A 27,149-nucleotide genomic window follows, 5' to 3' on the forward strand; every position below is an offset into this window, starting at 1 on the left:
GGAGCTTGCTGGCAATGAGGGTCTGACATTTTCCTATGAATTTTAGGCTCTTCTTTTCAAGTATAAAAACATTAAGATTTTGATTGGCTGAGGTGATTTTTTTTTTTAGCTGAGATTTTTACACTGCATAAATCAACTTGATGAGAAATGACATCTTTAAAATCTCAAGTCTTCCCATCCTTAATTTTTTTATGCCTCTGAGTAGAATCTAATGTTTTGTTTTGTTTTGTTTTGTTTCTTAATAGAGACCATTTGCACTTTTGCTGAGTTTTTCCTTTACAAACTGCCTTGGTAGCTGATTTGAATAGCATCTTCAATTCTGTTACACTTTTTTTTATTAATTATTTTTATTGACATATAATGTATTATTTGCCCCAGGGGTACAGGTCTGAGAATCATCAGGCTTATACACTTCACAACACTCACCATTTCACATACCCTCCCCAGTGTCCATAACCCAACCACCCTCTCCATACCCCCCTCCCCCCAGCAACCCTCAATTTGTTTTGTGAGATTTAAGAGTCTCTTATGGTTTGTCTCCCTCCCGATCCCCTCTTGTTTCATTTTTTCCTTCCCGGCCCTCCAAACCCCAGACTCTGCCTCTCAAATTCCTCCTATCAGGGAGATCATATGATAATTGTCTTTCTCCGACTGACTTATTTCACTCAGCATAATGCCCTCTAGTTTCAGGGCACCTGGGTGGCTCAGTGGGTTAAAGCCTCTGCCTTCAGCTTGGGTCATGATCCCAGGACCCTGGGATCGAGCCCCGCATCCAACTCTCTGCTCAGTGGGGAACCTGCTTTAATCCTCTCTCTCTGCCTGCCTCTCTGCCTGCTTGTGAACTCTGTCTGTCAAATAAATAAATAAAATCTTTAAAAAAAATACCCTCTAGTTTCATCCATGTCATTGCAAATGGCAAAATTTCATTTCTTTTGATGGCTGCATAGTATTCCTATCTATCTATATCTATCTATCTATTTATCTATCTATCTATCTATCTGTCTATATACCACATCTTCTTATCCATTCATCTTTTGATAGACATCTAGGTTCTTTCCATAGTTTGGCTACTGTGGACAGTGTTGCTATAAACATTCAGGTGCATGTGTCCCTTCGGATCACCACATTTGTATCTTTAAGGTAAATACCCAGTAGTGTGATTGCTGGGTTGTAGAGTAGCTCTATTCTCAACTTTTTGAGGAACCTCCATGCTGTTTTCCGGAGTGGTTGCACCAGCTTACATTCCCACCAAGAGTGTAGGAGGGTTCCCCTTTCTCCTCATCCTTGCCAGCATCTGTCATTTCCTGACTTGTTAATTTTAGCTATTCTGACTGGAGTGAAGTGGTATCTCATTGTGGTTTTGATTTGTATTTCCCCGATGCTGAGTGATGTGGAGCACTTTTTCACGTGTCTATTGGCCATCTGGATGTCTTCTTTGCAGAAATGTCTGTTCATGTTCTCTGTCCATTTCTTGATTGGATTATTTGTTCTTTGGATGTTGAGTTTGATCAGTTCTTTATAGATTTTTGATACTAGCCCTTTATCTGATATGTCATTTGCAAATATCTTCTCCCATTCTGTCAGTTGTCTTTTGGTTTTGTTGACTCTTTCCTTTGCTGTGTAAAAACCTTTGATCTTGATGAAGTCCCAATAGTTGATTTTTGACCTTCCTTCCATTGTCTTCGGTGATGTTTCTAGGAAGAACTTGCTACAGCTGAGGATGAAGAGATTATTGCCTGTATTCTAAAGGATTTTGATTGATTCCTGTCTCACATTGAGGTCTTTCATCCATTATTAGTCTAGTTTTGTGTGTGGTGTAAGGAAATGGTTCAGTTTCATTTTTTTGCATGTGGCTGTCCAATTTTCCCAACAGCATTTGTTGAAGAGACTGTCTTTTTTCCATTGGACATTCTTTCCTGCTTTGTTGAAGATTAGTTGACCATAGAGGTGAGAGTCTATTTCTGGGCTCTCTATTCTGTTCCATTGATCTATATGTTTCTGTGTCAGTTGTTATGCTTTCTTGTAGTTGATTTTTTTTTTAAAGATTTTATTTATTTATTTGACAGAGAGAAATCACAAGTAGATGGAGAGACAGGCAGAGAGAGAGAGGGGGAAGCAGGCTCCCCGCCGAGCAGAGAGCCCGATGTGGGACTCGATCCCAGGACCCTGAGATCATGACCTGAGCCGAAGGCAGCAGCCCAACCCACCGAGCCACCCAGGCGCCCAACTTCTAGTTGATTTTTATTACATGATTTTTATTTCCATTTAGTAACTTGATACTTGGTTGAACATTCTTGTTTCTTTTTTTTTTTTAAAGATTTTATTTATTTATTTGACAGAGAGAGATTACAAGTAGGCAGAGAGGCAGGCAGAGAGAGAGAGAGGAGGAAGCAGGCTCCCTGCTGAGCAGAGAGCCCGATGCGGGACTCGATCCCCGGACGCGAGATCATGACCTGAGCCGAAGGCAGCGGCTTAACCCACCGAGGCACCCAGGTGCCCCAACATTCTTGTTTCTAAGAGCTTTTCTTGATCTCTACTTCTAAGGATAGAATTATTCCAAATGCAAATTATTAAAAAAACAAAAAACAAAAAACCCAAAACCTGTTCTCCTGATTCCACCATGAGCACTCCTTTTATCACATGACACTGCATTTTTCCAGAGCCCTGCATTTTCCAGATGACTAAATGGCTCCTTTAAGTGCCAAAATATTTAGAAATATAACTGCCTGAGCTGAAAAATCTTTCTCAAATGAATTACAATGTGTAGCAAACAGCTGTGGTTTTGCCTGCACAACACATCATTTCCCCCATTTTTTAGAAGCTACTCCTCTCTTTCTTTTGGGGAACAGTCCCTCCTGCAATCCGTGAGGTCCTGCCAAGACTGTCCATCACCCAATCTAATCCACATGGCCCTAAAGAGGCCCTGCTTCCACCACAGGCTGACCCAACTGACTCGTCTAAGAATTGGTATCCTGAGAGAAGGAACACCTGGCATGAAGGCCATTGGAATAAAGTCATTGAGAAGGCAGGCCCTAAAGAGATATTCATGAGTTTTTCCCTGGAGTTGTCCAGATTTCTATCCTTCCCAAAGCCTGTTTGTTCAAGTTCTCCTTTGGTTCTAGGAGCTACCCAATATCCTTCCTGTACATTCTCTTTGTTTGCTCAAGTTTGCTTCTATTACAAATGGTACAGGTATGGGTGCCCAAGAATCGGTTACAGACAATCATCCTGCTGCGGGTTGAATTGTGTTTCCTGCCCACGCCTACCAGAAAGAAAGAAAGAAAGAAAGAAAGAAAGAAAGAAAGAAAGACAGGAAGGACATTTTAACAACAGCGTTTCCAAACATGATCTTATTTGGAAATAGGGTCTCTCCAGAGGCAATCAAGCTCAAAATAAGTTCAGAGGGTAGACCCCAATCCAACATGGCTGGTGTCCCTAATAAGAGAAGATTGGAACACAGAGATAGGCACATGTAAAAGGAAGACAATATGGAGACACACAGGGAGCAGGCCATATCAAGACAGAGAATTAGAGTGATGTATCTCTAAGGCAAAACAAACAAACAAACAAACAAACAAACAAACAAAAACAACCCTCCCGGCACTGGCCAGAAGCTAGGAAAGAGATATAAAGAATAGCTCCTTCCTAGCACCTTTAGAGGGAGTATGGCCCTTCCAAACGGGTTGACTTCAGAGTTCTGGCCTCCAGAATGTGAGACAATGTATTTCTCAAGTTTCTGGTACTTTGTCCTGGCAGACCGAGAAAACATATACTGATCCTCAAGGAAATATAGACCATTTCTAATGATGTATGGCAGATTGCTAGGTGCTCACCAAAACGCTTCCCCCCTTTTTTGCCTACAAGTATCCTTCTAGCCAGGCACATCACTGCCTCACTGGATCATCTTTGCCAGTTTGCCCTGTGGTCAGAGTGTCCTTGTATCTAACTTCTCCCCAGTGGGATGTAAGTGACAGTGATATGTGGCATTGCTGGGTCTGAGCTCTAAGATATCTACCAAGACTCCCTCAATCTTTTTTTTTTTTTTTTTTAAGATCTTGTTTATTTATTTGAGAGGGAGAGAGCGTGTGCAAGCAGGAGCAGAGCAGGAGGAAAAGGGAGAGGGAAAGAATCTCAAGCAGACCCTGAACTGAGCCCAGAGCCCGACTTGGGGCTTCATCTCACAACCCTGAGATCATGACCTGAGCCAAAACCAAGAGTTGGATGCTAAACCAATTGAGCCACCCATGCAGCCCAAGTCACCTCCACTCTTTCCTTTCTTGCCAATTAGAACCAAGATGCAAGGGGCGCCTGGATGGCTCAGTGGGTTAAAGCCTCTGCCTTCAGCTCAGTTCATGATCCCAGGTTCCTGGGATTGAGCACCACATTGGGCTCTCTGCTCAGCAGGGAGCCTGCTTTCCCCCTTTCTTTCTCTGCCTGCCTCTCTGCCTACCTGTGATCTCTCATTCTCTCTCTCTCTTTCTGCCAAATAAATAAATAAAATCTAAAAAAAAAAGAAAGAAAGAAAGAAAGAAAGAAAGAAAAGAACCAGCTCAGCTCAGCTCCATAACCATAGATCCATCAGAGCTAAAGCTAAGCTCCCAATAAAAAGAAAAAGTAGAGCAGGCCTATTTCCCCTTGAAGTGAGTGGTCCAGAGCTGACATGCAACCCAGTGGGAATCCTGCCGTATTCCAGAATGGGAACTAGTGGTAGCTCATGGAACAGTGACCAAGCAAATAATCTCTTTTGGTCTCTTGGGGATTTCTTTTTTTTTTTTAAGTGTGAGTCCATTTATATAAAATATCCAGACTTTTTTCTCTTGGGACTTTTTACAAGCTGAAGCCAAACTCTCAGCAACCTAAAAGGGAGATGCATGATACTAAAACCGGCAAGGAGTCTGCTTCCAAAGGCATTAGGTATCTTCAACTGAGAGAATGACAAGCTCAAGTCTTAAGATGTATGCCACATGGCACAGCCTGACATTCAGAACATTTCTGCAGCCAAGTGAAAAATCTTTCATCAGAGTCATGGGCTTAAGACAGCTGGAAGCCAAACTCAGATTCTGGGAGTTGCTGAGTGTCAATGTCAGATGACCACGTGATTTTGCCAGGTTTCTTTCATGAAAAGATGCAGTTATCTGGAGGTCGGAGAATCCGAACCTACTAACTGTCTTCTGTCTGCAGTCTTTCCTATGTACTCCTCTTCTCTTGGAGAAGGAAGCTCACACTTTCCCTCATGCCTGATGCCTGCCTGTTGCTCAGCCAATAATTAAATCCATCTGGAGCAAGTGAATTGTTCTTACAGGAATATTTTACATTTATTTTTTATTTGGATTTGCTTTCCCAGTACTTTTTGGCTCTGCCATCACCATAGCCAATGGGCTTCTGGAAAGCTTTTCACCCAGTCATGGCATGACACTACCTCTTATTAAGGAATTCACTTCACAGCAAAAGTGGGAATGGCCTAATGCCCACAGGATTCATTGTCTGCCTAACGGATCCTGCCCATGACCCAGGACAGCTGACCTTAAACAACACTAGGATGGCTCACAGGAGCCACTGGGAGATAACTGCTTGCCCTCATGTGGAAGTGATCCATACTCCAAGTCCTTATTCCATATGTGATGCTGTTTCCCTGTGTCTCTCTCTTTCCAGGACACAGAGGGTGGGCAGGTACTGTTAATAGTCTCCCAGTAGCCTTTATCTAATGTAGTACCACTGATACCTGGCTGCATGACCACCCAAAGTTAAGACATCTGCCAGCCTTTTTGATCACTTTCCCTCCCTCCATCAAGCTCTCAACTGAATTGACTGGAAGTCTGATACCCACTGAAGTTATGGGTTTGGGTTTTGGGTTTTGGCAAATGCCAGTCTTCTTCCCTCTTAGAAACAGTCAAAATAAAAAGCTTCTGCATAGTGAAGGAAACAGTCAACAAAACTAAAAGAATGGGAGAAGATATTTACAAATGACCTATCTGATAAAGGATTAGTAGCCATAATAGATAAAGAATTTATATAACTCAACACCAAAAAGCCTAAATAATCCAGTTAACAGATGGGCAGAAGACTTGAACAGATACTTCTCCAAGGAAGACATACAGATGGACAACAGACACATGAAAAGATGCTCAGCAGCACTCATCATCAGGGAAATGCAAATTAAAACCACAGTGAGATACCCCCTCACACCTGTCAGAATGGCTAATATCAAAAACACAAGAAACAATGTCAGTAAGGACGTAAAGAAAAAGCGACCCTCTTGCACTGTGGGTAGGAATGAAAACTGGGGCAGCCACTGTGGAAAACAGTATGGAGGGTCCTCAAAAAATTAAAAAGAGAACTCCTACAATCCAGTAATTGCACTATGGGTCATTTACCCAAAGAATACAAAATCACTAATTCCAAAGGATATATGCACCCCTTATGTTTATTGCAGCATTATTTATAATAGCCAAACTATGGAAGCAGCCCAAGTGTCCATCAAGAGATGGATGGATAAAGAAGACATGGTGCATATATACACAATGGAATATTACTTGGCCAGAAAAAGAATGAAATCTTGCCATTTGCAACAATATAAATGGAGCTAGAGAGTATAATGCTAAGTGAAATAAGTCAGTCAGAGAAAGACAAATCCCATGATTTCATTTGTGTGGAATTTAAGAAACAAAACAAAGAAAGGGGAGAGAAGAGAGAGGGAGAGACAACCCAAGAAACAGACACTTAATTATAGAGAACAAACTGATGGTTGCCAGAGGGAAGGTGGATGGGCTGACTGGTGAACGAGGTGAAGGGGATTAAGAGTACACTGATCATGACGAGCACTGAGCAATGTACGGAATTGTTGAATCACCACATTGGACACCTGAAATTAATATAACACTGTATGTTAACTACATTGGAATTAAAACAAAAAACTTAATAACATTCTGAAAAATAATAAAATAAATAAAATAAATAACCCCACAAAACAGTGTCTTAGGTAGCCTGCAGTTTCAAAGAGCTTATCTTATCGGCATTCTCAGTTGAGGTATTTGATTTTGGGCTGGCTTGGATCTTGGCTACCTTCACCTAGTTATTGTTTCAAGTGTAGAAGTCTATGGTAGATAATGTCAGCCTAATACTCACAAATTATCTTGAGGATAGAAAAAAAGGCAAAAAAAAAAAAAAACCCCAAAAAACAAAAAACCCAAAGCTTCCTGCTCTCCTCCCAATGACCTTCTCCATGGAAGGAATGTTATTATGCTGTTGATCATGTTCTTTTCCTTTCATAGGGTCCTGTAGCTTTGTAGAATACTGTTATATTCTCACTTGCTCTTGTAAAAATCTATGACCTAAAGGAAAGAGGACAGGCCTGAACGTCTGGCAGAGCTGGATGGAATCCCTGCTTTGCTGCTCAGTGGCTCTGAATTGCCAATTAATCATGTGTTAAAGGAGGGGTACAATAACGTTTACCCTTTGCTTTTTTTTTTTTTTTTAAGATTTTATTTATTTATTTGACAGACGGAGATCACAGGTAGGCAGAGAGGCAGGCAGAGAGAGAGGAGGAAGCAGGCTCCCTGCAAAGCAGAGAGCCTGATGCGGGGCTTGAGCCCAGGACCCTGGGATCACGACCTGATGCCAATGACAGCATTGTTGGTGAAGCTAGCTTTCATGTATTTAAAATAGATGTGTCAGACACTAGACTAAGCTGTCCCTATGAATAAACCTATTTTACAGGTGGAAGAGTCTGGGATTCAACAAGGTGAAGTAACTTGCCTAAAGACAAACACAAGGGCAGAATCTGCCTGGGTCTTAAAGGAAAACTTTGTTCTTTCTGACTCCAAAATCTATGCTCTTATTCCCCAAATTATAACTTCCTCAATAAATAAAATACCCTTGGAATGTGTTGCTAAGTGTCTAAGTTCAAAGGTATGATGCAAATGTTTTCATCTCATTAGGCAAGCTCTGTGTGCAGTCTGCTTAAGATTTTTTTTTTAAAGATTTTATTTATTCATTTGACACAGAGAGATCACAAGCAGGCAGAGAGGCAGGCAGAGAGAGAGAGAGGAGGAAGCAGGCTCCCTGCTGAGCAGACAGCCCGATGCGGGACTCGATCCCAGGACCCTGAGATCATGACCTGAGCCGAAGGCAGCGGCTTAACCCACTGAGCCACCCAGGCGCCCGAGTCTGCTAAAGATTTAACTGGCTTTGGGATCATTTACATGTCTTGATAAAGTCTTTTCTGTGTTATAGCAATGTCTGGCCTATCAGGTAACTACTTTCCTAGAAATTTGGAATTGAAAGTCCTGAGCTTGATTAGGATCTCACAAAAACTGTGAGGTGGCAAGCCACTTCACCTCTCTGGGCCTTCTTTTTTTCCTATTTAAAAAAGGGTAGGGGCGCCTGGGTGGCTCAGGGGGTTAGGCCTTTGCCTTCTGCTCAGGTCACCGGAGTTCTGGGATCAAGCCTCATATCAGGCTCCCTGCTCTGTGGAGAGCTTGCCTCTCTGCCTGCTTGTGGTCTCTCTCTGTCAAATAAATAAAAAAATTAAAAATTTAAAAAATAAATAAATAAATAAAATTTTAAAAAGGTAAAGCAGACCGAGAATACCTTCTTGTGCCACAAAGCAAAGCAAGTGCTAAAAGCTATTGGGACCTATCACAGCACACAGGAGCTGCCTCCATGCAGTTCCCACTGGTCAAATCTGGGACAATTTGAACATCAAAATGAATAATGGTGATAAAGGACTGCTACACATTAAATAAAAAAGTAATCCATAAGTGCATAACAACACTCTAATAAAAAAAAAAGACAAAATAAGCTCTCTCTATTTGAATGGAGAGAGTTCTACTATATAGAAGATTGTCAGCTAATAAGTGTAAAAGAAATTAGGAAATCATCATTTTGTAATCACCATAGTAATAATCGATCCAGGTAAGATCATGCATGGATGTGAAAAACCATTGGTGAAAAATTGTTGGGGAATGGAGGAGTAGTCACATAGTTTAAAGTATCTCCCCAGAAATCACTTATTAATTCCAGAAAGAAAATGCACCTTTACAATGAAAACCATCTCGTGGACACCACATTAACCAAGTTGTGTAAGAAAAACTCCGCTGAGTCCCGTATGTCTCCTTTAGGACTCACACTGAACACTTCTCACATTTCTGGCCACCAAATGGCGGGATGGTGGGTGGGGTGGGGGGTGGTTTCACACCAGAAATTCTCTGTAACACTGGTTGGGTATTCTACAATTTAACTAGGATGAACTTTTGTCTGGGATGTGAGAATTGGAATTCTCGAGCTGGGAATGCCTTGCCCAGGCTTCAGTCACACTGGCCTTCCTTTGGTTTCTCTAGGTAACTCTGGTCCACCTTGTTCAGGCTGCTCCAGAGTTTTCCTCAGCTCCAACCAATCTACTTTCCCCCAATCCCTCAGATCCCTTCCCCAGAGGCCTTTCCTGAACATCCCCAAGGCTCCTGCTGCATTCTGGGGTTCTTTTCTCCAAAGCTCTGCTTCTGCCATAGAGTATTCATTTTTGCAAAATTATCTGTTCCATGGCCAGTGTCACCGTTAGACTATAAACTCCAATAGGAAGAGAACTGCTTCTCTCACATTCACACTGGTTTTCCCGGCACCTGCACGGTGTCCAGCATGCACAGGGATGAAATAAACACTGTTGAATGAATGAATTGATGAGTCCAGGAAATCTCTGTCGGTTCTCAGAGAAGGAAATGGGAAGGGAACACACACATTTTTTTTTAATTGTCTAATAAGTGCCAGGCTCTGTGCCAGGTCGTCTACATCTATCATCTTATTGATTCCTCAGAGACACTAGGAGATGTGGTTATCACTAGCCCCATTTTAGAAATGAAGAGATAAGGGATGTCGCACATCCTGCCAATGGACTGACAAATGCCAGCAGAGACAGGATTCAAATCTAGTGTGGTTTTTTGCAAAGATGCCCCCATAGCGCCCTTCATGCCTATACCCTTGTCTGACGCTTTTCCACAGATTTTGAACATATCACTGGAAATCAGAAAGAGCAAGAAGGCAGTCCTAACAACCATGCCTACATTGAGGAAAAATGCCTTTGTCCAAGCCACATTCACAGGCATTATCTTTTTCTGTCTTATAACGGGTCCAACAGTTGGTAAATGCCTACGTGATTTCTGATGTGCATTCTTTGTTTAAAAAAGTGGGATCTTGTGTACATTCTCCTTTTGTCTTTCAAACTCATTTGTGGTGGTTTGTTGTTGATTTCGCTACGCAGATGTTTTAAAGCATTTAGTAGTTAAATTTGTTACACCTTTCTTTAGGATTTGTTTTTATAAATCATAGAACTAAAAAAAAGTAAGTCATAGAACTAATTTATTCATATTTTTCCTATAGTGTACTTACTGATTTTACCTTTTTCTTAAAAGATTTTATTTATTTATTTGAGAGACAGAGTGCACACATGAGCCAGAGGGAGGGGCAGAGGGAAAAGGAGAAGCAGGGAGCTAGACTTAGGGTTCAATGTTAGGACTTGGATCATGACTTGAGCCAAAGGCAAAGGCTTAACCAACTGAGCTGCTCAGGCACCCCAGCTTCTTTTTTTTCTACATTTAAGTGTTTGGTCCATTTGTAGTAAGGTAGGAATTCAGGTTTTTTGTGTTTTTTTTTTTTTTTTTTCCCAAATGGCCTACCGAATTATACCATCTCCATTGACTGACTAACCCAAAGGATTTACTTCTGATGCGTCCCCGTCACCCTCTCTGGCATTCAGACGAAAACCAACACTGGTGTCAGGGAGGTTCATAAGAAAGGCTGTATTTATTCCTGAAAGAAATCAGAAATCCTGAGGATAGTCCCAGGACCACTCCTGACTCACAGGATGGCCTTGGACAGGTCCTTTCCTCACTCTGAGTTCAAAACTGTATGCTAAGGGGTCAAAGAGACAGAGAGTGCAAAGTGATCTCTGACACTGATCATTGTCCATCTAAAAGAGTCCTGAAGAATTCTTGCCTTAAAAAGAAGTGTCAATTAAAATAACACTAAGAAACTTTTTTTCCTCTTTTTTTTTTTTTTTAACATCTATCAGACAGGCAAATACTGAAAAGATTGATGTACTTACTCATTGTTGGCAAAGATGTAGGAGAAAATACACTCTCCCAAGTTGGCTGCTAATGGGAGTGTAAATTGATTCCCCTTTTTGGAGGGCAATTTGGCCACAAAATGCACATATTCTTGAACCCAGCTATTCCACTTGGAGGAATTCTGAAAAGTAGAAAATGAGATAAAGATATTCACTGAAATATTCATCATTGAGAAAAAAAAAAAACAACAACTGGAAACAACCCAAGTGTCCATCAATCAGAAGTTGGATAAATGATAATATACTGTCATAGTTAAGGGTGTTAAAAAGAAAACTGCATGCCCAAAACAGTCAGTGATGCTCGGACATGTCACCAATCTGGGGCTTAGTACCTAATCTCATTGTGGCCTTGACCTCCCCCAGAGATAGTCCTAACTGGTCAGTCAAGAATCGTATGGTTGGGGTGCCTGGGTGGCTCAGTGGTTTAAGCCTCTGCCTTTGGTTCAGGTCATGATCCCAGGGTCCTGGGATCAAGCCCCACATTGGGCTCTCTGCTCAGCAGGGAGCCTGCTTCCTCCTCTCTCTCTGCCTGCCTCTCTGCCTACTTGTGATCTCTGTCTGTCAAATAAATAAATAAAATAAATAAAATAAATAAAATCTTAAAAAAAAAAAAAAAGAATCGTATGGTCAGCACCAATAAGGTAATCTGTCACATCTCTCCATCCCCAAAACAAGATGAAGTAATCCACCTAATAAGACCCTCTTGTCCTCAAAGGAAGGTGACCTCACCCAAAATAATCCTTTCCTCTGTTTATGACTTCCTTGCCCTGCATTTAACAACCTTTCCCTTTCTGTCTTCCTTTGGAGAGCCCTTCTACTTGCTAGATGTGAAGCTGCCCAATTCATGGATCAACTCATAAAGCTAATTCAGTCTTTAAAATTTACTTGGTTGAACTTTTGTTCTTTTTTTTTCCCAAGATTATTTATTTATTTATTTGACAGAGAGATCACAAGTAGGCAGAGAGGCAGGCAGAGGGAGGGGGAGACAGGCTCACCACTGAGCAGAGAGCCTGATGCGGGGCTCGATGCGGGACTCAATGCCAGGCTCAAACCTAGGATCCTGAGATTATGACCTGAGCCGAAGGCAGAGGCTTTAGCCACCCACTGAGCCACCTAGGTGCCCCTGAACTTTTATTCTTTAACAGGAGTTTGAATTCTGGCTTCCCCACTTCCTAGCTGTGTGACATTGTGACTTAACATGTCTGTATCTGAGTTTTCTCATTAGTAAAAATGATGTGACAATAGAGTCTACCTCATAGTCTTGTTGTGAGGGTTAAATGAGGTAATACTATAAAAGCACTTAAAACAGTGTCTGGCACATAGTGAGCACCCCCAACATATGAGCTATTATAACCAAAATATATGTTTAGGTGAAAATTTTGTAAGTTTTTTGAGTGTTGTTTCCATGACATGTTGGGTGTTATCTTTGGGGGTTACCTGACTTTACAGAGGTCTGAATCTTTCACTGTCTTTAACCAGACTATTTCACAACCCTGTAAGTTACAGAAAAGTGATGGTAATACAAATTATTCTTGCTTGCAGAAACGCAAATTGATCTTGTCCTGTAAATGTACAGTTTAAGAGAAAATTCCACATACCACTTTATTGCCCTAAAGACAATAACTTTATTGCCCTAAAGATAATAACTAATGCAAAGTTATTATCCAGATCTATATGTAGATCCAGATCTCGATATATATGATTCTCCTTTGAAATGGTTTTAGTTTACTACTGGTTCTTTTATTAATTTTGAGTTAAATAAAATCTTTGACAAGTGTTCCTTTTATATTTGTATGAGTCATAATATTGCCTTTAAAAAAATTGTAACAGTATTTCTAGTCTGATCCTCTCCTCATTATAAAGATACATGTCTTTTTATTTTTAGAGAAAGCCTGGAAGGATGTACACAAAAATGTTTATGAAGAATATCTCAGGGAGGGGGGCACCTGGCTGGCTCAGTAGGTGGAGTGTACAACTCTTGAACTCAGGGCTGTGAGTTTGAGTCCCATGTTGGTTGTCGAGGTTATTTAAAAATAAAATCTTGGGAAAAAAAAAAAAAAGAATGTCTCAGACAGGGGTAGGTAAATAATATTTCAGTTGACTCTGAGTCTCTTCTTTATACATTTCTATAATGTCCAAACATTTCTATATTGTCCAAACATTTTCATGCAGAACATCTGTTTTATAGCATGTTAAAAAAATTCTTCTTTTTAAAAGACAAAACAGAAAATTCTCCTGCTGGAACCAGTCATTTGGGAAGGGAGGAGAGTTGTAAGAGGTCAAGTGAGAACAGCTTCCTCACTGTAGGAGCAGGTATTGAGGGGCACCTGGGTGGCTCAGTGGGTTAAAGCCTCTGCCTTCAGCTCAGGTCATGATCCCAGAGTCCTGGGATCGAGCCCCGCATCAGGCTCTCTGCTCCACGGAAAGTCTGCTTCCTCCTCTCTCTCTGCCTGCCTCCCTGCCTACTTGTGATCTCTGTCTTCAAATAAATAAATAAATAAATCTTTTAAAAAAATAAAATAAAATAGGAGTAGTTATGAGGTAAGGAAACCCCTTGGCAAGTGAAGAGACCAGCTTGGTCCCCAGCAGACCCTTTTTTCCTGAGATAGAACACATGGGCCACAAACCATCTGAAGTGGCAAAGTCTCAAAGTCTTCTTCGTGGCTGGCCTGCGGGTGGTCAAGTCTGAGGCTTGGACCTCACTGCTGGCTCTTTCAGGCTCTTTGATCTTGAACTGGTCAATTAATTCAGCCTCAAGCCACAGCCGACAGAAAATCAGCCCTGGAAGAGACTCTGACCCCTTCTTAACACTGATAGGAAAACAAACCTGGGGAGGGGAGGGAAACAGCAAAGTCACAAAGCAAATTAAGGATCATTCTAGTACTAGGACCCCAGCATCCCAAGTCCTGGCCCAATGAGCTTCTACCTCACCAGATTGGACTGATGGTGAAGGGACTCCAATGTTAAGCCAAGAAGACTGGCCCATAAAGAGTGGGCATGTTGAACAGAACAAGCCAGGGCCAAGGTCACTGCAAGAGCTGGGCTTTAGGAGGAGTATTTATATACAATTGGGTTTGGGGGTGGGGTAGGGTGTTAGCATACCCCTCCCCATCTGGGGGCTGGGCCAGGCAAGGGAGGCTACTCTTGTGATCTAAGACTTTACAGACCTTTAATAAATTGCCATTGCAAAGCTGCCTGCCATTTAAATTGCAGTCAAGGGGAAAATTGGCTGCACTTTTTTTTTTTTTTTTGAGGAAAAACAGTGTTAGGAGACATTTGTTATGTGAAGAGAGATGGAGATTCCCCTTGAAATGGAGCCCTTTAGGATAGTAAGGCAGCATAAAGGAAGGGTTAGGCTCCTGGTGGGTCTGGAGTATTGTGATGTCAAGGGGCTTTTCTTGGGGCTGGAGCTGGACTGGGGTAAGGGGCCTCTCCTCATAGTCCCTGCCAAGAACTGGGGAGAGAGCCGTCACCCCCCTGCCGGCCCCACCACCTCTGGGACCAAGGAGGCCAGGCCAGGCAGTGGACTCTGGCATCCAATCTTAAGTTCCTCATTATTATGTGCAGTGTTCCCCAGCCTTGAGGCCCAAAATTGCACAATTTTGCCATTTCAGTGAACTACTTACACTACTATTTACTTGGTATTTTTCTGTAAGTCTATTCACTTTTAATAACAAGGACATTTATATGGCAACATGGATGGGAAATCAACATCATTTCCATAAAAATGAATAGAAGGAAAACAAAACAGTGTGATTAAATTCTAGCTAGATACTGTTGCCTGCTTTCTCTTTGTTAAAAAGGGAGATTGGCACATGTTAGAGAAGTTTTACAAGGAAATCAGATACTATGAGAGCTTTCCTGAATTTAATCAGAGGGAATGGAAGATAACGGAAAATAGAGTAACTGCCTTACAATGTGGTTGTTATTTTTTTCAAAGATTTCCTTATTTATTTGAGAGAGAAAGAGAGAGAGAGAGAGAGAGAGAGCGAGCACGCGCACGCGCGCGTGTGTGTGTGGCGCGCGTGTGCGCGGGCATGTTGGGGGTGGAGGGGCAGAGAGAGAGGGAGAGAGAATTTCCAGCAGAGTCCCTACTGAGCACAGAGCCCAATGTGGGGCTCAATGCCACCACCCTGAGATCATGTATGGTTCAGTTACTTAATGCCTTCGTGTAAAACAGCTTCAGTGAGGTGTGGTTCCTCCACTATACTAGCCCTACTTTAGAAAATGCTGTGGACAGGACCCTGTTCTCCCAAAACTAGCTGAGTGACCTTGGGAAAGCTCCTCTACCTCTCTGAACACCCACAAAAGGGGTATGTTTGTAGAAATGAATCCAGAGGTTTCTGTAAGAGATAGTAGTGGTGATAATGATAAGGATGGTAAGGATGCTATCAGGGAGGCATTCATAAAACTCCTTAAGCTAGTGTTTGGTGTGTTTTGGGGAACTGAGTTAGTAGTCTGGGTCTCTGCTTGAGCAAAGAAGAGCAAAGAGAAGAGCTGCAGGCCACTGGGTCTGCAGAAACGATCTACCCAGCAGGATGGATTTGTGGAAAATGGAAGTGCTCCCTGGGTTCTCAGAAATGTCAAGGAAGTGAAACTGAATAAGGATATTGGACTTCTCGTGGTCATGCGGGATGGATGTTCGGACAGCACCAGCGGAGTACTAAGGCGAAGGATAACTGCTTAATGCCAACCAGTGAGGAGCTAAGTATTATGATTACTGTCCTCCATTTGACATAAAGGAAAATGAGACTCTATAACATTAGGCGACTGCCAGAAAATTCACAGCAGACCTATGCTCCAGGCCTTCATTCTTTTCAATATTTCAACAAATGTTCTGAATATGCCCTGGGTCAGGGCAGAGATGGGATAGATACACACATTAAAAAATAAAAGGAAGGGGCGCCTGGGTGGCTCAGTCGTTAAGCGTCTGCCTTTGGCTCAGCTTGGGATCCCAGGGTCCTGGGATCCAGCCTTGTATCGGGCTCCCTATTTGGCAGGAAGCCTGCTTCTCCCTCTCCCCCACCCCCTGCTTGTGTTCCCTCTTGTGCGCTTGCGCTCTCTCTCTCTCTGTCAAATAAATAAATAAATAAATAAATAAATAAATAAAATCTTTTTAAAAATGAGGATTTGCAAAACAAAGCAGAAAATATGATCTTATTTATGTAAAATTAAAAACAGTGAAGCTATATCTTCATGAATATGCACCCACATATAAAGGCTTAGAAATAGATCTGGTAGGGACACCTGGGTGGCTCAGTTGGTTGAGCATCTGCCTTTGGCTTGGGTCATGATCCGGGGGTCCTGAGATCGAGCCCCACATCAGGTTCCTTGTTCAGTGGGAAGTCTGCTTCTCCCTCTGCCTGTCTCTCTCTTTCTCTCTCCCTCTCTGACAAGTAAATAAAGTCTTCAAACAAAACAAAACAAATAGGAAATAGATCTGGTAGCAGTGTTAACCATTGGGTGGAGGCAGGTAGGGAAACAGGGAGTTTAGCTTTACCTGGATTGTTTGAGGTACTAGTAGTAGTAATAGTAGTAGTAATAATAATAAATTTCTATATTATTTGGGTTACTAAAAAATTTTTTTAAACAACAGTCATGGGCTGAATTGCGTCCTAGCCCCAATTATATGTTGGAAGTCCTAACATCAGTACCTCAGAATGTGGCTGGTTTTGGAAATAAGATGTTTAAGAGGTAATTAAGCTAAAATGAGGTTATTGGGAAGGGCTCTAATCCAACATGACTAGTGTTCTTACAGGCAGAGGAAATCTGGGACACAGACACACACAGGGAAGAACACGTGAAGACACAGGGAGAAAATGGGCATCTATGAACCAAGGAAAGAGGCCTCAGAAGAAACCAACGCCCTCATACCTTGACCTTAAACTTCCAGTCCCCAGAATTGTGAGAAATAAATCTCTGATGTTTAAGCCACCCAGTCTGGGATGTTTGTTATGGCATATGCTAATGAAAAAAAATATTCAATGACACCTGTTCACAATGGTAAGGCCGGTTTTATTCTGGACTATAGCGTTAGGTATAGGGGCTGTGATGGCAGTGGGAAAGAGAGATGGGCTCAACTCCAAGCATAGCATTGGCTACTAGGAATTTGTTGCCAGGGAGTAGTGGGGGTCAGGGGATGGAAAATTACTAAGAGGAAACATCAGGGATGGGGTTGAGGGTAGGTACTGGCTAAATTGACCTAAGAGAATTTTAACTGAAGACAGACCTGGTGTTTGGACATAACTTGATGCATGGTGGAGGACAAGGAATCTGGTCAGACAGTGAGGGTGATCAGGTCTCAAGAGATGGGGGTTCTTGCTAAAATCATTAAGCAGGGTTCTTGCAAAAACTGGATTCTGTAAGGGAATGCACAGGTGGGTCTAGGAGAAGGTTCGAGAGGCTAACTAAAGTTTGCTCAAGCAAAGAATTTTTGTCACTGCTCCAGCAAACTAATACAACTACCAAGGTAAGTTCCTGACTTCCAGGAGCTCCTAGCCTTGTGGTAGAAGCAGCTAGTAGTACAACCCCACTATGATACCAGAAAGCTGGGGAAGGTGCTACAAATGCAGAAGTAAGGTAGCACAGAACCCCAGGGTGGGAGGACCCTACTGGGTCTGCAGGTTTCATGGAGGAAGTGGCTTTTAAGCTGAGCCTTGAATGATGAATAGCAGAGAGAACCCAGGGGTGGGTTGTTGTGGGTGGGGAATGGGAAAGATGGGGACTGTTTCTGGAGGAAACACGTTAAGCGAAGACCTGGTAGGGAAGGTTTGTTCTGGGTCTGGTTAAGATGGGGGAGTTACACCTGAGCACAGGTTTTCCAAGAGGACCAGGAGGATGTAGCTGGAAGTATTCTCTGGAAGGTGCCATCGTCCACTGTTGGCCTTCATGGAGGGAGTAATATCATATATTTGCTTTGTAGGAAGACCACCCTGACAATCCATGAGCCAGGGATTGAAAAGTGATGGTCCGAGCACCTTCTGTGGAGCACTTTCAGTCAGGTCCACAGAAAAGTTTTGTTTGACTCAAACTGTTCTAACAGTCAACAGATTATAAATAATTAATTTGAACAAGTCAATCAATAATTTATTAATATAATTTGAATGTATATATTTAAAATAATATTACATAATTGTATATGAACAAATGAAATAAAATCTTATAATCACATTAATATATTGATATGTAAATTATAGATGTCAGTAAGTTGGAAGAGCTCATAAAATTTCAAATTTTTTGAAAATCTTTTAATAAATCGTGGGTTGAACCATGTTTGCACACAAGGTATGTTGCAGTCCTAACCTTTGGTTACCTGTGAATTTGACCTAATCTGGAAATACAGTCTTTGCAGATGCCATTAAGATGAGGTCATGCTGGAGCAGGAGAGCCCTTTAATCCAGAATGAACTGTCTTTATACAAGAATAAGGGACATGGACACATCAGAGGGAGAATGCCATGTAGATGATGACAGAGGCAGAGATCGGAATGATGTAGCTTCAAGCCAAGGAAGAGGAAGGATTCAAGGCCACCACCAGAAGCTGGAAGAGGCGAAGAAGGATTCAGCCCACTATCAGGGGGTGCAAGGCCCTGCCAACATCTTGATTTCAGATTCCTAACGCCCAGAACTGTGGGAGAACACATTTCTGCTGTTTTAAACTCCCCAGTGTGTGGTAGTTTGTGACAGTCGCTGTAGGAAACATACAATAAGGAACCCGTGTGCTCTCCTAGCAACAGTTGGCCAGAATCCCCTCCAAGGTGTCATCACCCATTCCTCCTAAGGTGCAGAGTAGCAACAGCTCAGGAGAGAGAGGAGGAGGCCTCAACTGATGTACTAGCAATGGGGAGTGAAAAGGTTTGTTCTTAGAAATGGCCATTCTTAGGCACCTGGGTGGCTCAGTGGGTTAAAGCCTCTGCTTTGGCTCAGGTCATGGTCTCAGGGTCTTGGGATCAAGCCCCACATTGGGCTCTCTGCTCAGCAGGGAGCCTGCTTCCTCCTCTCTCCCTGCCTGCCACTTTGCCTACTTATAATCTCTGTCTATCAAATAAATAAATAAAATCTTAAAAAATAAATGGCCATTCTTTACTTTGTGGAAGGGCATAAAGTAATATTTATTATTATTACATACAATAGATTCTCTTTTATATCATTACCATGAGTCAGGTCCAATGCTGAGGGCTTTTTTTTTTTTTTTAAGATTTTATTTATTTGAGAGGGTGAGCATGACCAGGTGGGGAGGGGCAGAGGGAAAGGGGGAGAGAGAAGCAGGCTTCCCACCAAGCAGGGAGCCCAGTGCAGGGTTCCATCCTAGGACCTTGGGATCATGACCTGAGCTGAAGGCAGACACTTAACCAGGCAGACACTTAACTGACTGAGACTCCAGGTGCCCTGCTGAGGGCTTTTATATGTTGTACCACTTCATCCTCCCCACAATATTATATAAAATCCGCACTCTACAAATGAGAACACAAGGTTTGGAAAGGTTACACAGCTAGAACTACTATTACCTACTAGGTGCTAGATCCTGAACGAAGCCTTTTATGTGGGAGCTCACTGAATCCTCGCAACACCCTTGGAGGTAGATACCATTAGTAACTCCAACTATTCCCCTCTACCCTGTCGAGATGAGGAAAGTGAGGCACAACAGGTTGAGTAACTTGCCCCAGTTAGTCACCACTGCAGCTGGATGATGGAGATGGCACTCCGTGTTTCTCTCTGATCCACAGCTCTTGCTCTATAAAGGTGCGGACTTCCTGGTTGTCTTTCATTCATTTGCTCATTGATGAATGCTTTTGCGTCTTACTCGTATTTGAAGGGGGCAGCTGGGTGTAGCCGAGAGAGCACAGGCTCAAGTGCTCAGAGACCTGGGTCCCCGTCTAGCCTGGGCTTCAGGTTCCCCATCTGTGAGATACGGGGATTCTACTGGTCAATCTTGAAGGTCCTTCTTGCACCAAGAGTCTATATTTCTGTGATTCCCCACCTTTGGGAAGAAGTTACCCATCATTAGTACAACGGCTGAGGATGCGAACTCATTTGCCAATGTCTCAGCAAAATGGCAGAGCCGGGATTTTAATCCAAGGGCACCTGACTCCAAAAGCCTCTCCACTTCCTCCTGGGTTCGGAAAAGAAAGGAACTAAAACAGAGAGAGAGGACATACTGCTGCCAAACCAGATCCATGTGAGCAACAGAACTGGGACCGATGTCCAAAGCCCAGGAGTTCTGATGGGGGAGCTGGCCTGGCGCGGGCCTGTTACACCCTCTTGTGGAGCTCGTCTGCAATGCTCTGGCCTGCCAGCTTTTTCCTTCTGATACCAGAATAGACGTAGGAAACCAGGAAGCAGGCAGTAGTCGTCCCAAGAGATCTGAGAACCAGTGACCCCAGCTATTCTCCTAAAACAAAGACTGAAGGATCTGTCATTTAGTGAAGCCCAGCTGCCCTATGTTCATTTATTGATGAAGCAGATTATTTGCTGCTTCTGTTTTTACGTCTTGTACATACTTGTATCAGGTACAAACAGTAATCCAATAGAAATGGTACCTTTCGTCCTTAGCTCGGGGTGATGGGTGATTTAATGAGGGTGATTAAACCTATCAAACCCAGAATACATATGAAGGCAAGAAAGAATTCTTCCTTCATACACCCTTTTCTCTGCCTTCTCTCCAATATCTGCATGGGAAAAGAATGTTGGGCAAGATTGGAGAATGAGATAAAGACTTTTAAGTATAATCATTAAAATTATGTCTGTCTGCCCTCAACAGTTTCACATGCATCACAGATATTGTGTTCTGGGGATTATTATTATTTTTTAAGATTTTATTTATTTATTTGACTGACAAAGATCACAAGTGGGCAGAGAGGCAGACAGAGAGAGAGAGAGAGGAGGAAGCAGGCTCCCCCGAAGTGGGGCTTGATCCCAGAGCCCTGAGATCATGACCTGAGTCGAAGGCAGAGGTTTTAACCACTGAGCCACCCAGGCACCCCTGTTCTGGGGATTCTAAAATAAGTAAATCCTCACCTATGCTGAGGTGCAGTGAGGGAATAGTACCTCTCCCCACAGTTGAAGCCAGAGGCAGTGTCCAGAATCAGGCTTGAAGGCTGCAGGGATGTCCTCCAGGAGCGATCGGACACCCTGGCCACCCAAGAAGGGTGAGACGGGGGGGGGGGGGTTTATGGTGGAGAGGAACTTTAGATATATTTCTAAGCTTCTCAACAATCCAATAAACTAGGGGCTACCATACCTATCATACAGATGAGGAAACTAAGGCCCAGAGAGATTAAGAAGCTTGCCTAAATCTGAGAGCTAATAGGCTGTGGAGTTGGGATCTAAATCTTGGCAAAGCGATAGATTAGCAATCCAGAGTCTGGTTTCTAGTCCAGGTCTGAACCTGTTTGCTGAGTGACTGTTGTGCAAGTCAGTTAACATCTCAGGTCTCTGTTTTCTCCTCTGCTTAATGGAGGTTTGGCTAAAAAGGTGTCCATAGACCCCTCCTGGTCTGCCAATATAAGAGTCCGAGCAGAAAAACAGGAAGGGGACCCCAAGGGGCTCTGATGGATGGGAGGAGAGAGCAGCTCAAGTCCAAGTGCAAGTTTTCCTCACTGTATTTAGTATTAGTCACTGAAGAATGAATCACTGGTGAGTGAATGCCTTGTTAATTGTGATGTGGGATCACTCCTGAATGGATCTCACAGCTTTCTCAGTAAGAGGAACTTCTGGGACCTCAGATTCCCTTATGCAGCAGATTTTAAAGTTTTAAACAGAAGTACCATCCAGAAAAACCTTCCAAAAACTAACCGCTATGTGAGTTTTTTTGGGAGGAGGGGTTACTTAAAGAGGGGATTGTCAGGGGATAGAGCCTACCTCCTTGGACCTCAGAGTATGCCAGGGAGGCTCAAATAGGTGGGCTCCAGCCTCCCTCCATCCCCTCCCAAAATGTGTGTGTTTGGGGTGGTACAGCAGGCATAGGAAAGGGAAGGCTCAACCCATTTTGCCCTGGGCCCTACTCCAGTCAGTCTTTCAGATCACCTGAGCCAGCAGCTGCCTGGTTCCCATTCTTCCTCTCTTCTTTCTCTCTCCCAATTATTTCTTATTATTCAGCAGAAACCCTTCTGATCTCCGTTGAATGCCATGAGAGCAGATAAAGTTCTTCCTTGCCCAGTTTACATGGAGAAGCTGCTGCAGGAGCTCTTCATTGGCCCTCAGACATCATACTGGCAGCTACAGTTTCCCGTGGGTTTATTCATTACCAAGCACTTGGCAAAGAGCTTTGCATGCTTTACCTCATTTTCTCTTCACAACTATCAGCGGAATTAGACACTCCTGTTTCCTCCTTTTGGAGGCAAGGAAATGAAGAATTAGAGACTTTACGGAATCTGTCCAAAGACACAGAGCTCCTCAGCGGCCAGGCTGGGGCTCAAATTCAATTACAGTGTTGGATAATTTCCGACCTGTCAGTGTGGATCCTTCTTATGTTTTTTTGGCTGTGTTATGGTTGTTTCCTCCGTTATTTCTAAGCCCTGCTCTGTGTTCACCATGGATGGTAGAGGGGAACCCCTTCTTCTCCAGTCTGGGTTTCAATGGGGAAGGGTTTTTTCTAAGCACATTTCCTGCTTTCTCTCCCTGCTTCATGCATTCCTGGGTAGATGAGGAACTGCTTCCTTTGGTAAATCTGAGAACACCTGGTTGTGCTCAACTCAGCATTAATTCATTGTCATCCTTATTGGGAGGGAGTTGTTCCTGGGGCTCTGCCCCCTGTCAGCTGTGGGAGCTGTCCTGGTCCTTGCAGCCGGGTTCTAGGATTCACGATTCGTGGTGCCCTTCAGCTACCAGCCCTGAAAGTTTCTTCTCCAACCTGGTTTACTGTCACTAGTAAAGGTGATCTTTATTGGCTCCCCTCTGCTTTTTTTTTTTTTTTTTTTTAAGATTTTACTTATTTATTTGACAGACAGAGATCACAAGTAGGCAGAGAGGCAGGCAGAGAGAGACAGGGAAGCAGGCTCCCTGCTGAGCAGGCAGCCTGATGTGGGGCTCTATCCCAGGACCCTGGGATCATGACCTGAGCTGAAGGCAGAGGCTTTAACCCACTGAGCCACTCAGGCGCCCTTCCCCTCTGCTTTTGTTTAATGTCCTAACTTGGTTCAGAATGCAGGCAAAGCAAATGGAATGCCATTTGCTCAGTGTCCTTCAGAGAGCCCAAAAGGGGCATCCTGGAGGCATTAAACTGATGGGAAAATTTCGTGGTCTGCTGCTGGTTCCAATCCTTACCTTGGTTGAGTTCAGAGTGTAACTCCAACTTCCCCAGGCTTCGAGCTCTCATGGCTGCCCCCTCCTAAGCAAAAGGTGGTGTGGCCGAAATGGCTAGTTGTTTCTCTGTATCTGTTTTTTTCTCCCTCTATTAATTCTAATTAATTCTCTCCAGTATCTCTTGCAGGCTAGGGGTGGCCATGAGACTCATCAATGCAATGTGAAGAGAAGTGATGAGAAAAACTTCTGGGTCATATATTAAAGGGAAGTCCCTTACTAATCACTTCTTTTCTTCCCTTCCACTGGCTAGAATGGAACATGATGGTGGCAGCTGAAGGAAGTATTTTGAACCATGAGATAGAAGCTATGATTTTGGGGTGGCAGTGCAACAACCAAGGAAGAGCTTAAAAACTGCCACCTTCAAGCTGCCACATCTGCCCTTGACTACCTCTCCAGACTTCTTAGTGAGAGAGCAGTAAACCTCTGTCATCTGAACCCACATATCCTAACTAACACAGGCAGGAACCCAAGAATTTGCTTCCCAATTTTGGGAAGGGGTGGAGGGATCTGGCACCTGATTCCCACGTATGAGGGAATCAATGAATGTGGGGGAGGATGGAAAGACTGGACATTTGTTGCGTGCTTAGTGTATTTCAGATACCGTGCCTGACACTTTCAGCCACACTTTCTCAGTCGATCTGAAAGACAATTCCGTTGGGTTACATTTAGCATTCCATTATGTAGTTGAGGCTCAGAGAAATGAAGTAACTTGACTACGATCACATAGCTGAAGGCAGAGGCTTTAACCCACTGAGCCACCCAGGCACCCCAAAATCCCAGTTCTTGACAGGACCTGCCAAAATCTGTGGCATGGTGACAGTCACCATCACTTTGATACACTTGGGTCACATCACACATGCTTTTAACTTATGCTATTTCAACTAAATGTGAAGGTCAACAAAGCAACAAAGAAAATTTAAATACTACTCTGTATGTGATAAAAGAGCTGAATCTGTGAAACTGCATTATGTTAAATGTTTGCTAGAAATGGAGCTAAAGTCACTGCAGATCTCAAAACCGTATTCTTTCATCTACGGCATGCCACTTACTCACCCACCCAACGTAGCACGACACAATGCAATCTCACCCCTGTTGGAGGACAACCCTCTGTGGGTCTCTTCCGTTTCTGCACATCTTGTGAGCAGAGGCACCGACTGTCCTTTGCCCCACACTGTTTTTTCAAAGGTGTTTGTTTAGCAAACAGCCTTCGAAATTAGAGATAGTTTCCCTCGGAGCAAAGAACAGAAATGCTTACTCTCCACTATGAAAGAGTTGGTTTCCTTAAGCCCAGAGTTCCTTTACTGTTGTGTGTTCAGACAGCCAGAATGGAGGCAAAAGCGTTGATGTTCATGCTGCATGCAGTGCTGTGGAGAATATAGCCCCTTGTCTCTGACCCAGAAGTTTCATGTCTTCTGCTTCTATCCACGAAACTACATTATGTTAAATTTTTAGCTTGCAACTCAGGTAAAATCCCAGTTCTTTTTTTTTTTTTTTTAAGATTTTATTTATTTATTTGACAGACAGAGATGATAAGCAGGCAGAGAGGCAGGCAGAGAGAGAGGGGGGAAGCAGGCTCCCTGCTGAGCAGAAAGCCCGATGTGGGGCTCGATCTCAGGACCCTGGGATCATGACCTGAGCTGAAGGCAGAGGCTTTAACCCACTGAGCCACCCAGGCACCCCAAAATCCCAGTTCTTGACAGGACCTGCCAAAATCTGTGGCACGGTGACAGTCACCATCACTTTGATACACTTGGGTCACATCACACATGCTTTTAACTTACGTTATTTCAACTAAATGTGAAGGTCAACAAAGCAACAAAGAAAATTTAAATACTACTCTGTATGTGATAAAAGAGCTGAATCTGTTAATTTCTTAGTAGATCTCAGTTTTCATGTAGACCTCATGGTGTGCTCATTTGGCCACAATGATTCTAAAGTCTGAAGATGCACATTTTTTTCATGTAACATGGTCTCTAATTCCAAACCACCCACTTCTTCTGGCCACCAGTCGAAGAGATGGCTATCAGATCTGACACTAGGGGAAAACTAAGAGATGATCAGTCAGTCTCTGGTGTGGAACTTTCTTGAGAAATTTTAAGTACACTTTTCATCTTATATAATTTTGCTGTTGTTAACTTTAGAAGTCATGCCCTAATAAGCTGTAATGCCAGAGGATTATATTTTGGGGGGGCTGGTACAAAGTGGATGGGTATGTCAGAGGAGAGACAATTTAAACGGTCACAATGTTTCTTCTACAACTAAGTAGAACACATACTGTATCCTTATATTTATGCATCATTCTTCTTTTGTATCATGGATTTGCATCTAATCCTTTCTTCTACCCAGAGACTAAAGAGTCTTATGCACTTGATTTTTACTTCTCTGTCAATCTGCTACATCTTGAAGTTCATCAATTGCTATTTTTTTGGGGGGGGTGATGCAGTAATATTTTTTGATTGCTAGTTTTTACTTAATTGAATTATGTATCATTGGAGAGTAACCAACTAAACTTAAAAATACATTAGGCTTTTAAATTAGGTAGCACATGTACACAGTAATAAAATTCAGAGTATAAATTGTGCTGGTTTTGCTGTATCTCCAATATTACCCAGGAATTGGAATATCAGTATTTTAATATCTGGTTCTGGAATGGTGGCAACTCCAAAACCACTAGATAAAAAGGGGGTAAATGTATGGGGGGGGATCTATAATCCAAGATATGACTATGAATGAAAAATCTAAAATAAATGAGTAAAATTAATGAATGAAATTAAGTCTTTAATACCAATAAGGAGATTAACTTTTGGTTTAAATAAACACCACAGATAGGTCTGAAAATAACTTCAAATTTCTAGCCTTTGGAAAAGGCTAACGATAGGAAAACATCCATTTTTTACAAAAGAAATTATAAACAGGTAAAAATGTAACAAGAATGAGTAGATACGACAAAGCATCAGTACCTGGAGCGATCTCTTTCATCTCCCTAGTAATGGATGACCTCGCATACATTTGCTTTATCTTCCAGCTGACTGCCAGCATGTGTCATTTATGCCACATCCCGAGGATGAACGTCTCTTTGCTGCACTCCAATCTAGGACTGAGAAATCAAGGTATGTGTGGGTTGGTGTGGCAGTTTCAGGCCTTCCCCTTCTAGAGCCCTCCATCATGCCATCCAAAGCCCCCTGCCATGTGGTCTCTCTCGTGTTTTCCTTTGCCAAGGATACAATGGGGCAGAGCATATCAGTTAGTCCAATGCCCAAACGGATATGGGGGTGGTGGTGGTGTCAGTCTCCTCTTTCTATAGGCACACCCAATCTTCACTAGTGATTCTCCTGGAGTCTTCTCCCTTGCCTCTAGGAAGTGATACAATCCCCCATGGAGAGAGAGGAAGGGACGAGTCTTTCTATGACATTGTTCTTTCCTGAAGCCTGACTTCCCTCTCAACTATCCATTCTTTCCACTGATCAGTGGTGATGGTTTGTCTGTGGGGAGAGGGAGTGGGAATGGTGGAGTGGAGGTAGAGGTTGGTGGAAGGGCTGGTTTCTCGAACAATGACTCCTCAAATGTTCTCCTGGAAGATAGCTAGTTCCAGTCACTGGCAGTGGGTTCCTTATGGACTTTAAGAGTTTCAGAGTTGGGCCTCAGCAGCAGTTTCAGGACAGTAGGAAAAATCCCCCTCAATGTCCGTTTCCACAAATATATATATCCTACCCCCCCACCTTCTTTCATAG

At 42.9% G+C, this 27,149-nt stretch overlaps 1 protein-coding gene across 4 annotated transcripts in view; it reads right to left on the reverse strand.

The window, feature by feature from the left end:
• The window catches only part of LOC116570930 (translation initiation factor IF-2-like), a 43,465-nt gene that overhangs the window by 13,076 nt on the left and 3,240 nt on the right, over positions 1–27,149 (reverse strand). For 3 of the 4 annotated variants that reach the window (XM_032308560.1, XM_032308558.1, XM_032308556.1), the window contains exons 2-3: positions 26,379–26,515; positions 11,096–11,238 (exon numbers count right to left, since the gene is read on the reverse strand). In XM_032308560.1, the coding sequence (XP_032164451.1) occupies positions 26,461–26,515 (55 nt within the window). In that variant the 3' untranslated portion in view covers positions 11,096–11,238; positions 26,379–26,460. Of the gene's footprint in view, positions 1–6,753; positions 6,863–11,095; positions 11,239–26,378; positions 26,516–27,149 lie in introns of those variants that run through there. The other variant, XM_032308559.1, reaches the window with a different exon arrangement.

Source organism: Mustela erminea, chromosome 12 (genome assembly GCF_009829155.1).
Source record: "Mustela erminea isolate mMusErm1 chromosome 12, mMusErm1.Pri, whole genome shotgun sequence".
In the NCBI taxonomy this organism is placed as follows: domain Eukaryota; kingdom Metazoa; phylum Chordata; class Mammalia; order Carnivora; family Mustelidae; genus Mustela; species Mustela erminea.